General features: G+C 40.5%; 1 protein-coding gene across 2 annotated transcripts in view; it reads right to left on the bottom strand.

The window, feature by feature from the left end:
* The window catches only part of LOC140673754 (protein apterous-like), a 33,949-nt gene extending 21,995 nt beyond the window's left edge, over positions 1-11,954 (bottom strand). Inside the window, exons 1-3 of one of the 2 annotated variants that reach the window (XM_072906885.1) lie at positions 11,079-11,954; positions 1,969-2,245; positions 1,201-1,585 (exon numbers count right to left, since the gene is read on the bottom strand). In XM_072906885.1, coding sequence (XP_072762986.1) covers positions 1,201-1,585; positions 1,969-2,245; positions 11,079-11,126 — 710 coding nt within the window. In that variant the 5' untranslated portion in view covers positions 11,127-11,954. Of the gene's footprint in view, positions 1-1,200; positions 1,586-1,968; positions 2,249-11,078 lie in introns of both variants that reach the window. The other variant, XM_072906884.1, reaches the window with a different exon arrangement.
* Between the last annotated feature and the right edge of the window lie 378 nt (positions 11,955-12,332).

A 12,332-nucleotide genomic window follows, 5' to 3' on the forward strand; every position in this document is an offset into this window, starting at 1 on the left:
ATTTTCACTGTGTGTCTAAGAATTATATATAAATTAAAGATATTTAAAATTCCCAATAGGGAATTTGCATAATTTAAAAAAACAATTATATTTAATAGTTTATATATGACTTTTATTGTAATTTTTTTTCGGAATTTTTTTAATGCAAATAGACCGAGAAAATAAATATTAAAATATTGCATAATTTTTAAGTGTCGAAAACGATCCGGAAAGACCCGAGGGCACCCAAACGCAATATGTGACGTTACACTTCACTAATTGTAAATCTCAAGGGTTCGCTCGGAAAGATGTTATTAGCGCTGGCAGCGTCAGTCTATCTTTGTCACTCACTAAAAGTTGAACGAAGATAGAAACCTTCGTTTTTTAAGTATCAAATATCTTCGGATATCTGACGAAAGTTACACTCACTGATAAAAAAATTCCCATAAATGAAAATTAAATAAGTCATTCGACGTTTTTAGCTAATCTTTTATCGCTCTATTTTTTTGTAAAAATTAAATACCTATTTGAAAAATTCGAGAAAAATATTCGCAAGTATCGAATATTTCTTCTTCAAAGAAAAAAAACAACGAACTCTCGCGCGAAGAGAAATCCGCTCAAAGATTGCGTTTTGCATTATCTTTTATAATGCACCGTAATTTTTAGCTATTTGCGAGTATTGGTATAACGACCGAAACAATGAGCGTAGGAACGTAAATTACGCAAGAAGCGGCGCGACGCATTTTCAGAACGAGTCTTTGGATTCTCGGCCCTGGAATCGCAGAAATTACTTCGCGCTTGACTTGCTCGCGAGAAAATAATATGACTATTTTCGTAACAAGCCGCGGCCTCGTCCCGTCAAAATAGGACGAAATTGCTAAGCAATCGCATCGATGAGATTGTTTGCCAAGGAAACTAATTGTAAGTTTTCAACTCTTGCTTTTACATTAAGAGAGATAAATTAAATAATTCTCAAATAAGAAGAAATACACTCTTAAAATCCACAGTGCAATTTCAAACATTATCAAGCAGCACAATTTCTTTTTTTATTCTGGAAAGTCGACCGATTTACGCACGTTCGGCCGATTATTTTTATCTGATAAAAAATCTATTGCGCCAATTTCTAAGACCAGCGTCGATTAAATTCTTTTTCCCTCTTACGTCACAAGATGAGAGAGCTAATCGCAAAGATAAGACATTTAAATTTAAATGCTCACTCACCGATAATAGTCCTTCTTGCAATAGATGTTCCCGTCACGGCTGAAGCACGTGATCTCCCCGTCGAGACCCTGACGGCAGTGCGAGCACTGGAGACACGCGGCGTGCCACCGCCTGTCAACCGCCTGAAGGTAGAACCTGTCGGATATCCTGAGGCCGCATCCCGCGCAAACCACCCCGGGGACGTCCTCGGATTGCGCGGGTGGCGTTGGAGGCGGCTCGAGCTTGGGAACAGCGTGCAAGTGCTCCGTCGTGGTCTGCTGCTCCTGCACCTGCAGATGGGGATGATGGTGATGATGATGATGGTGATGGTGGTGGTGCGCGGTCTGCGACGGCATGCTCAGGTCGTTGGCGTTCTCGAAGTTACCTCTATACTCCTGTCCACCCGCTGTAACGTCGGAATATAATTGTTAATTCCAGTCTTTATTTGTTGCTTTCTCACATTTTAGTCTCTCATACAAAATGATCGAAATCAATTAATCTCATAATTTATGGAGACAAGTGCAAAAGAGATTTTTATTTTTCTTTAAATTAAAATGGAAAATTTTACAGGCACTTACAGTGAGGTAAAATTAACCCTTATTCCGTATAATTATTTTAAATAAGATTAAAATAATAAATTTGAAAAATAATTTGCTCATCATTTTCGAGAAACTGATACTGCTAGATAGAAATTGCATGAACAAAATGACCCACCGGTGCGAAGTAAGGGTTAAATTTTAAGATCCCTCTTCCCCGAGTATAAGTTCTTCTCTTTTGACAGAATAATACCTCCGGGAGAATCGTAGTCCCGCGACTCGTAGGGGGTGGTCGAGCTGTCGTAACAGTTGTTGTTGGTACCGCAGTGGGTCTGATGCACGGGCCCGTGATGATGGGCGGCGGGAGGGCTGCACGGTAGAGTGGTCGGTCGCGCGGCATCGCCCATCGACGCTGGCAGGCAGGGGCTCAGATCTCGCGCCTGGTCCACCGCACCGGGTCCCCCCGCGTTTCCGGGTCCCCCTTGGCGCCCCACAGCCAAGCCGCTGCCACGCTCCTGCGTGCTGGGCGGCTGCTGGAACAAATCGACATATCGACACTTTTAGTTGGCGCATCGAATCGGCGCGCGTGTTTCGTCATGAAAGCCGAACCCGGTGCATACGAGTAGGATGCAAATTTAAACTTCTTACGTCACGTTCGGCGAAAAATCTGTTGTTTTTCTTTCTAGAAATTATTACTTTCCTTCGTGAATAATAATATTATTAAGAGCAGTTTATCGCGGATTATGCAAATGTGTAATACATATAATTTAAAAAAAAAAATAGATTAATAAAGAAAATACTGTTCAAAGAACAAACGGATGAGGATAAAATATACAGGAAAACGAAAGTGTGAGAAAATTTCAAAGAAAAACAAGATAAAGATACTAAGAGAAATAAGAAAATAAGGGAGATGAAGAAGGATTGAAAGGACCAGCAGGAAGGGAGAAGAGAGGAAGCGAAAGATCCGGGAGAAAGAGAGAAGACCGGGGAGGACCGATCGGCGATCGGACAAAGCCGGCAAAGTGACGACGGGTTGCAACCGCCGCTGTCACCAGAGGGAAGAAACAAACGTGCAAGAGAGAAAGAGTAACACACACCAGCGATGGTAGTAGCCGGTCGTCTCTGATGGATGTCGTAAGGCTCAGCGCGCATGTGCCCGACCCTATAAGGTACCCGAAGGCGGCCAATCCGAGCAACCGCTATGTTTCAAGTGTTCAACGCACCCGCCGATCTTGCGTAGACATAAATTACGAGCTGCCTTCTCTCGTCGTCTCTCTCTCTCTCTCTTTCTCTCAAATTTTTCAATTTATTTCTTTACGTACTTTTCATTTTCAATATCTCTTTTGAATCATAAATCTTTCAAAACCAACAACCTCTTGACTACACCCTCAGTAAATCTTTTTAAAAATCTATTTAAAAATTTATTAACAAAAAGTGTTTAAGTAGTGTTAAATTTTCCGAAAATTGCAATAATCTTTACATATTTTCCGTTGGAAATTTTCCCAATTGCACAATCACCTAATAAACGTAAAAGAGACAATCCTCTTATTATATGACAGTATGGAGTAAAGTTCACGTAGAACGATCGTATCATCCTAACTGCCGCGAGGAACGTGATCGGAATCGCTAATTTTACCCCAGCTCTGCTTAACCGTCGCCTTCGCATAGCGCGACGTAATCTTTACGTGCGCGTTGTTGTTCCTTATATAACGGGGATCAGGTCGGAACAAAGGTATTACAGGAATGCGCCTTCCTCAAAGCGTACGTCTATCTCGCACATTCTCCTATCCTATATCCAACAAACCGCCGTCGCGTGCGGTAACAGGCTCGTTAAGCTTAAGAAGCATCGCGAATTATTTGCGCGAATCGGGTTATCGTAATTTTTGCGGAAATTCCAATACGGTCTTACATCTCGAAATGAATTCAATTGCCGGCGTGACTCATTTCCGATACCAGTTACGATACTATTGGATGACAGATAATACGCTCGTAGAGTTATTTTATAATTCCGGCAAAATAACGATTACGTAAGACACCTTCAAATCTCCGAATGTGAGATCGATCGCGAATTCTCGGCGAGACAATACGCGAAAGGACAGCCGACGCAATCGGCCAATAAATTTCTCACGAGAGCGTGCGCGATCGATCCTCAAGATCCTTATCCATATCTCGAGAGCGGTCCGGCTACGAGCTCTCGCGGACTGCAAAGAGACTTTCACCGGCGGCGAAGCTTGCACAAGAGTGCATGCGCTTGCCTTCCTTCTTTTTTTTCTCTCTCTCTCTCTCTCTCTCTTTTGCCTCTCTTCTCATTTTCGCGAAACCGCGGAGTAAATAACGCGTGCGTAGAATCCGCGATCGCGAGATGTCGGGACGGAAACGAGTAGAATGTCGCCAGAAATGTGGCTCGGCTGACGGACTCGGCAGAAACTCTCGACATCCTGTCTCCTACCTGCCTGCTTGTTGCCTTATTTTTATTTATACATATATATTTGCGATCCGAATGCAACGCGATAATTGAGAGAGTTTTAAAATTTTCGTAATAAAAAAAAGCATGAAAAATAATAAATGTGCACTCAACGAGAATGCATGCCCGTGATGATTTAATAGCGTGAATTTGAATGTTGCTACGTAATTTAATTTCTTTCCTGAAATGAAAACATCGATTTTGTCACGTGCTCATTTCCCGTGTAAGGTTCAAGTGTTGTTCGAGTGTCGTTAATTTTACATGAAAATCGTAAAACAAGAGATAAAGAGAGATAGATAAAAGATATTATAATTAAATTTAAAAAAAAAATTATTAAATAGTATCAAATTTCGCAAAAATCGCAATAATCTTTACATGTTTTCCATCGGAAATTTTGCTTACGATAAACGCAGGCAATTTTCCCGAAATTAAAAGATAAAGATTTAATTTTGCACGATTTACACGCGTTATTTTTACCCTTCGAATTTTAAGCGCCTTCTTCGATAAAACGTAATTTATATATAATGGTCTCAGTTTGTCAAGTTTTTTCGTTAGAAAATCTGATACTAAACAACAATGTAGGATCAAGTTAGCCAGTGTTAACAAACGTTACGCAGTGCGGCGAGCTTGAAAAATGAAGCCGTCGTGCCGGTCACGAACGGTAATTTGTTTGAAAATGCAAAGACCGAATGCGATCCGACTACGGAAAAGCATGCACGATAACCTTACGTCACGACCTACCGAGATACAGCGCGTTATCGCAGTAAATTGTAACTTGGCTCTCTTTTTTTTTTCAGCGCGCGAGCCCGATGAAGAAGCCCGGCTGGCTACGGCTGAGTCAGCGAAATTTCTTTAGGCATCGACAACGACGGGTAAAAAGTTATCGGGATAGCTCGTCGTCCTCGATATCAATGGCGCAGCAATGTCGCCGGCGTTGGTGGAGCTCGTCGATAGATTAACGCAAACGCTTCGATATACTTGGGTCGTAAATAATAATGTGTGTGTTCTTTAATAAAACTGCTTTTTTTTTTTTTTTTTTTTTTGAGAGAGAGAATGCAAAAGATATTCATCTTTCCCTCAGAAGAGAATAAATTTTTTCATATAAAATATAAGAAGCGGAAGAAGGTGATATTTTTGGGGGACCTGATGACAAAACTCGTTTTTCAGAAAAGTGTGTTAGGTTAAAACTAGGAGCATGTGATATTTTATATTGTTTGGTAGCCCTCGGTGGCTTACGCAGGCAAAGAGTGGCACGTGTACTGGTATCAGCTTCCCTTGCTCGGCCAACGATAACGATAACAACAAACAGCCTCGTCCATCGCGTCGGCCGCGATTTTTTTCTCTCTCTCTCTCTCTCTTTCTCTCTCAAAACACGCGTGGGCGACGCTTAACATCGTGGAGAGCCGATAAGTTGCTCGGTTATCTGTATTTCTCCGCGTCGCCATTGCGGGCTACCAATCGGCCAGGCTGACCAGAAATACCGAATAGACGCGCTACCATATCGTCAAACACATGGCATCTCATGTTGCGAGATCACTGTACGACGACCTCTATCTTTCTCTCGATCGGAAATATTATTGAGTTGAATCATAATTAATTTTCGACGCGGTAGCAAACACGTGACCTTCCAAAAACTCTCAAATGAATCACGCTATTGGCAGTCTCTTATTTTCGAGTCGGCTTTTGAAACTTGAAAATTATGACGTAAAGTGGGATTAAGAAACTTAAAAGTATTCGCCGTACGATGGTTTGGCAGCCCAAACAAGAAAAGTGCTACAGGGATGATTGAAAACATATGTAATATTACTCGTGAAAGAATGTCCTCTGTAAATTTTTGTTTCAAAGGCATTACTTTAAAAGCGACAAGGCGCTTTTCTCATTTTGACGACGATATTTTAAAGATGTCAGTGGAGCAAAACTCACATCAAACAGACTTGGAAAGTTAAATATGTGCAGTCATTTGGAAAAACTAAAGAATATAAAAAAAAAAAAAAAAAAAAAATTGATTTATGACTCAACTTAAAAAAAAAAAAAATAAATAAATTAAACTAAGAATAAGAAACATATTTATTCGAATTTTAGAGGTATATAACACAAAATAAAGAAATGCGAGATTTTCCAATTCTAATATCTCCAAACCTTCGCATTATTTATTATCAATTTAGTAAACTACAGTTTTCTGTTGCAAACTTGGGATGATATAAATAGTAACATACTGAATGTTTGACAGATTGAATAAGTAGCACGATTTAATTCTGCGAGAGCTCAATTTATCTGATTTTCGACGATTTTCGACGGATATATCGCTTGCGTTATCGCAAGGTGGCTCTTTTGATATTATTTCTTAAGCCAAAACGTTGTCTCTTTACAACAGTGACGTCTAAACGACGTTGCAAATTAGTCGGATCGTTGATTCGCGCTCCACTTAGAAGGTATTATTAGACCGTTTCCTGAAGAATATATCGATGGTACAGCGCGCAAGTTTATTATAATTTCACGTACGAGTTGCCAATTTTATTCATTAAATATCCCCAACGAGAAGAATCAATTAATAATCTCAACAGATTGTTCATTTATCAAGCGACCCACGCATTCATGTCGAAGTAATTTCTCATGTTGATATTTCCTCTTTATATGTAACACTTAAAATTTCTCTCTCTCTCTCTCTCTCTCTCTCTCTCTCTTTCTCCTTCTATCAGGAAATTTAGAACTTGTATGAATAATTTTATACGTGTAGAAATTTAATACGCGTCATACTTTTGCAAATAAAGCAAGCATATATTTTTTTTATCTATTCACCTTACGTTTAATCGTCATTGTTTCTCTCTTATCCATTTCTCATCCTCATTTATAATCGATAAAAATAGCTGCGCGAGCGTGCTACATAAATCACGAATGAAAAGCGATGCATGCATAAATCACGATTATATTTTCAAACCTATTCTATTACGGCCGAAACATGAAGCGCCTGAAAAATATTCGTTACCGTTCCGTCTCGAGGTTTTAAATATGTCTCTTTCTCTTCTCCCCTCCCTCCCTCCCTCCCACCCTCCCTCCTTTTTCGATCACTCTGATAAACGGAGTTCTGTTGACACGCTGGAAGCGGCGGGTGTCGCATACCGAGGAGGCCAAGAATCGCGACCTGACCCCGAGAGATTAGCGGTCCCCCTTCGGATGGGCATCATCCTCGCTTCTTGCATTCCACGAGAATCATCGACCAATTATTTTATATATATAAATATATATATATATATATATATATATAGGGACGCTTACATCATACAATTCAATTATATTAAATTCTCAATAGTACATGTATGTATATTAGAAGAAATCATAAAGAGTGCGCTTTGTTTGTGCAATAAATAAAAATAGACTTCTAGAAATCACAGATTTTTCGGATCCTTGAGAAGAAAAAATCTTGACAGTTAAGCCTCAATTTTTTTTCATACGAAGGAATTTACATATTGCAAAATATTAATGTTTCTAAAAACATGTAGATCGAGAGGAATGCCATTATTTATGTCTTTCTGAAGAGAAGGAGCGTGTTAGACGATATGCATTAAAATACTCTAAAGAGGTGCCTAAATATATAAAAATAGATGCAAGTTTAGAGGTGAAGCTAAGAATCTTGTTATTTTGTGTGCGCATAGTTATATCTTACACACATCTAATGTCCCGTTAAATTTAAATGCTTTGTGCAGATTTGCGTGCGGCTCATCGACGCCATTCAATGCGCGCTTGCATGCTAAATGATTCCGGCACGCGAACATCGTGGCACCTAAAATCTGCCTTCCCTCTGATCGAGGTAAATTAAGTGCGATGCGTGACACGACATGACAATCGGCAATCGAGAAAGAACCGCGTGATAATCGCATTAAAACCGTCGTGTAAAAAGTTTTATTGATTTTAACACCTTAAATCCCTGAAAGGTTGAATTTTTTTATAAGAAAATTAATTTTCCTTCAAGATACACACAGTTTAATTAAAATCAAGGATTTATCATTTATCTATATCTCGAAAACTTAATTCTATCGCTATTAATTTTCCACGTCGCGTATCTTCATGATTATCGAATTATTTAAACGAATGAGATGTTTCATTCCAGTTTATCTTCTCTTTAATATCTACAATTAATTAGAAATAACTCACGTAAGATTTTCTACTTTCATTGCCATCTGCCGTTTTATCGTGTTTTTCCCTTTTTCATAATTGTCGGCGCAAATTTTCATCGAGAAAATTTTATCCTATCAAGAAATTGAGTCGAATGAATGAAATTTTCGACGAGAGTGCGTGTTTTTCGGATCCGATGTTTTTAATATACGAATAAATGTTATATTTATCGCCGCCTTGATACGCGGCACGCATATGATTCGAGCACATCCTAAATATAAAAAAAAAAAAAAAACATGTCCTTAGAACCATTCTCTCTTAGTTAACTGTCACGACCTGCTTCCGAAATATGTATTAAGATTACATCAATCAATTTACAAAATTAATTTAATCAGAAATTGCACATATTTCGAGACACTAGTTCCGATATTACACGAGATATGTCACAGAGCGATCGCTACTTTTTTTTTCTTTTTTTTTATTTTTTTTTTTAGAAAAATATGGACGCTTAATTTTGTGGAATTATGTATCATCATGTTCAGAAGTCAAGAGTGATAATATGTTAATATTGACAAGTGACATTTTCATATAGCTGACTTTGCATCTATATAAAAAAATATTTGCGTCTCTGTTATTTCTCCGAATGATCCGGCTTGAATTCGGCCAAATATATTTCTCTTTCCCTCTGTGTATATCCATTTATGAAATAACGGACAAGAGTGATAACGTCAACAACAAGTGCAGCGATGAAACCGACCAGGTTGGGGCCTCGAGTGCAAAGTTAAACGTCGGACGCTTCGGCCGGCGACGGACGGCGCGGCGCGGCGCGGATATAATCTCGGCGGAGTAATAAATTATACGGACGTCACAAGCGCGGCGCGCTATCGCGGCCAGACACATTCGCAGCAAGATGGCCTTATCTCATCAACGAAGCTGCAACGAATCGTCCTCTCCCTCTCTTTTTCTCTCTAGCCAGGCGTTTTTCGCGTTTCAACAGCCTCGCAACGAAGTTCGCGTACTGTGAGACTAATTGACGCCGAATCGAACGATATAGCTGATACTCTCTATGTGTTTTTTCCAAATCAGACGGCGACGACATTGTCGATTGAACGGGTGTTTTCTTGCCACGAAGTTTTGCGCGAAATGTCCGCACAATATTCGACGAATGCAGGAAAACATATCATATTTATTGCAAGCATAATAAAATCTTTAATCGTAATGTGATTTAGATCGACAATATTGTATATATTTAATTTATTTAATTTATATTGAAAAAAGATTATTTGGAAATTAATTATCGAGAGTGGTGACTCCCTCTCTTAGATGTAAGCTCGAAAATATAATCTTCCTTACATGTGTTTCTTATGTTTACCTCGATTAAAATAATGAAATGCATCATCCATTTAAAATTAAATAAATTCTACATGAAATGAATTAATTTTTTATATATGTATTTTAATAGAATTAAATTTATTTATGTGTTATGTGAGAGAAATTTTTTTAAAGAAGGAAAACGAGAGAGACAGATAAAAAATTGAGAACATATCTACGTAAAATTTGTGATACGTGATATCTCTATACTAATATATGTATACAATATTTCCGTTTTTTCAAAACAAATCAGAAGCTGCAGCTTCTTGACGAAATAAAAAGCTTTCATATATATATATATATATATATTTCGAAACATCTACAAAAATAAATTTAATAAAATTTCGCAATTAATTATACACAAGTAATAATTTGAAATAAAAGGCGGACCGATATATAAAATGTAAAATATATATAATAATAATATATAAACAATTGTTGGAAAATTTTCAAAATGATGTGGTCTTTTTGCTGACAATGAGATTAAATAATGGCGGTTCGTATACAATGAAATAAAAGGAAGAAACATTGTGTTAATTTTTTACAATGGTTACTTTACGTTCAGTTGCTCCGTTCATTGGCGCACGAGTGATTAATGCGCCGGTTTAATTAATCGACGACAAGGAACAATCAATTACATTTGTTTACAAGCGGCACTCGTTACTTACGACGGCAGTCCCGGCCGGTTGATTAAGAGCAAATTAATGTTACTCCAAGGTAGATGGTGTTATCACACCTCGCCACATAATCTCGCATTGCTTTCAATTATCGAATAATTATCGATCGCTTATTAAGGTTTTACACATTAGTGAACATCAGCCGCCAATTGTATTTAATATTTCATTCTGGATCGCGTAAATTAATAATACATTCAAGTTATTATGAATGAAGAGCAGATTTTAATTTAAATTGTAATTTGTTAATAATGAATTTCCGCCGTTGATAGCTTGTTATTATTAAATTAATTTACAAAGCAACGTAATTTTATGAGACAAAGGATGTTTCGCCTGCTCTCGAATACTCCTTTCGCGTCGGCCCGTCGCATATCTTGAATTCGCATTAAATCCAACTGATTTTCATAAATTCATATCTCCGTAACTTCAAATCTCCGCGACTCGCGTTATCAAAATTCCTTATCCGTATTATCGTCGCGAATCGAACCTCAATCGAAAACTTGAAAGAAATCGAGACCAAGAAGTCAGACCGGACTCTGCAAAATTCATTCGTACTCGCGCGGAAGGGTACGCAGCCCTATACATTCACCATCTTGAATTTGATAGGGAGAAATGTTTACGGAGACGGTATCGCCGGACTCGCGATCCGGGGCGAGGTGCTCTCTTCCACCCCGACGGAATGGAAGAGCAGCTGGCGCGAAAACGACCAATGGGCAACACGGACACAGGGATGACACTCACCCAGTGCATGCCGGTGGTAGGAGGGGCGCGCTCCTCATACACTCCCATCAGGGTGGCCGCTGTCGCGGGGTAGTTCCCGCCGAGGGTGCGCGACGCCGATGTTGCTCGGGGGGGAGTCCCGAGGGATCCGCTTGCCGATAACGCGGAGATGGCGTCCGCTGTGGCTCGGGTTCTCTCTTCCTTCCACCCCTACTCGCGCGAGTTCACCCTCGTCTTCTCTTCTCTCTCTCTCTCTCTCTCTCTCTTTTTTTTTTCCTCTTTCTCTCCCCGCGCGACACTCCCGATATCACACTAAACGTAGCGGGGAAGGAGGAGTGCGAATTCCTCCTTAAACTTGGAGGATAGTCGAGGGAGGGAGCTCTTACGAGTGCATCTCGTCCTTCATCGAGTCGAGAACAGTATGTGTGTGTGTGTGTGTGTGTGTGTGTGTGTGTGTCTCCGCGAATAATTATTATCATACGCGAGTAACACCCATGTCACTTCACAAATCAGCACTCTGGAGGTCCGCTATTGTCATCGGCGCCGTCGACGTGTCTCCAGAGATCCGCGACTCGCGGTCCATGTCGCCCCGACGCACTGGCGATGTCTCGACGACGTGATCGAAGGAGAAAAAGACACGGCGAAAAAGAATAGACCTGGCGTTGTACGCAACCGCGCACTAGAGCAATCCCATCGGTCACACCGCACCAACGCAACCTGTTCACACCCGGAGAAACGTCCAGCCTGCGCAGGGATGGCCTCCCGGGTCCATGTGTTACGAGACGGGACGCGACGGCGAGAAAGGGAGCGCCGGACGAGGGACCAGCTCGGCTGCGCCAGCCAAGGTGAGTGCGGACGATTCCGACGAGTCGGCGCCGCGATACGGAGTGAGGATGCCGGCGAGACCCGGCTCCCCCAGTCCCGAGTATGCTCGAGGCAGCGCCGTCTGGTGATAGAGTCAACATCAACCTGGCAACATCATGAGATGCATTGTGCCTCGGGTAGCTACCAAAGTCACGCCCATGGTACGCCATTCGCTGGTCGATACCTTGGTCCAGCCCATTCGCAAACTCGCCTCGCACTCTGATGAAGTTGCGTTGTTCGCTCTCGGCGAACGGGTTTGCCGGAGAGTGGGCAAAATGAGGGAAGAAAAGAACGGTTGTGGAGAAAGAGAAGCCGACGCCGCTGCGTCCTCGCATTGTCGTAACCTCTGGAGTAATCAGAAATTGTGCGTGAGGGAATACTATCTCTTTTTTCCTCCCCGGCAAAAAGAAA

The sequence above is a fragment of the Anoplolepis gracilipes genome, chromosome 15, assembly GCF_047496725.1.
Source record: "Anoplolepis gracilipes chromosome 15, ASM4749672v1, whole genome shotgun sequence".
NCBI classification, from domain to species: Eukaryota; Metazoa; Arthropoda; class Insecta; order Hymenoptera; family Formicidae; genus Anoplolepis; species Anoplolepis gracilipes.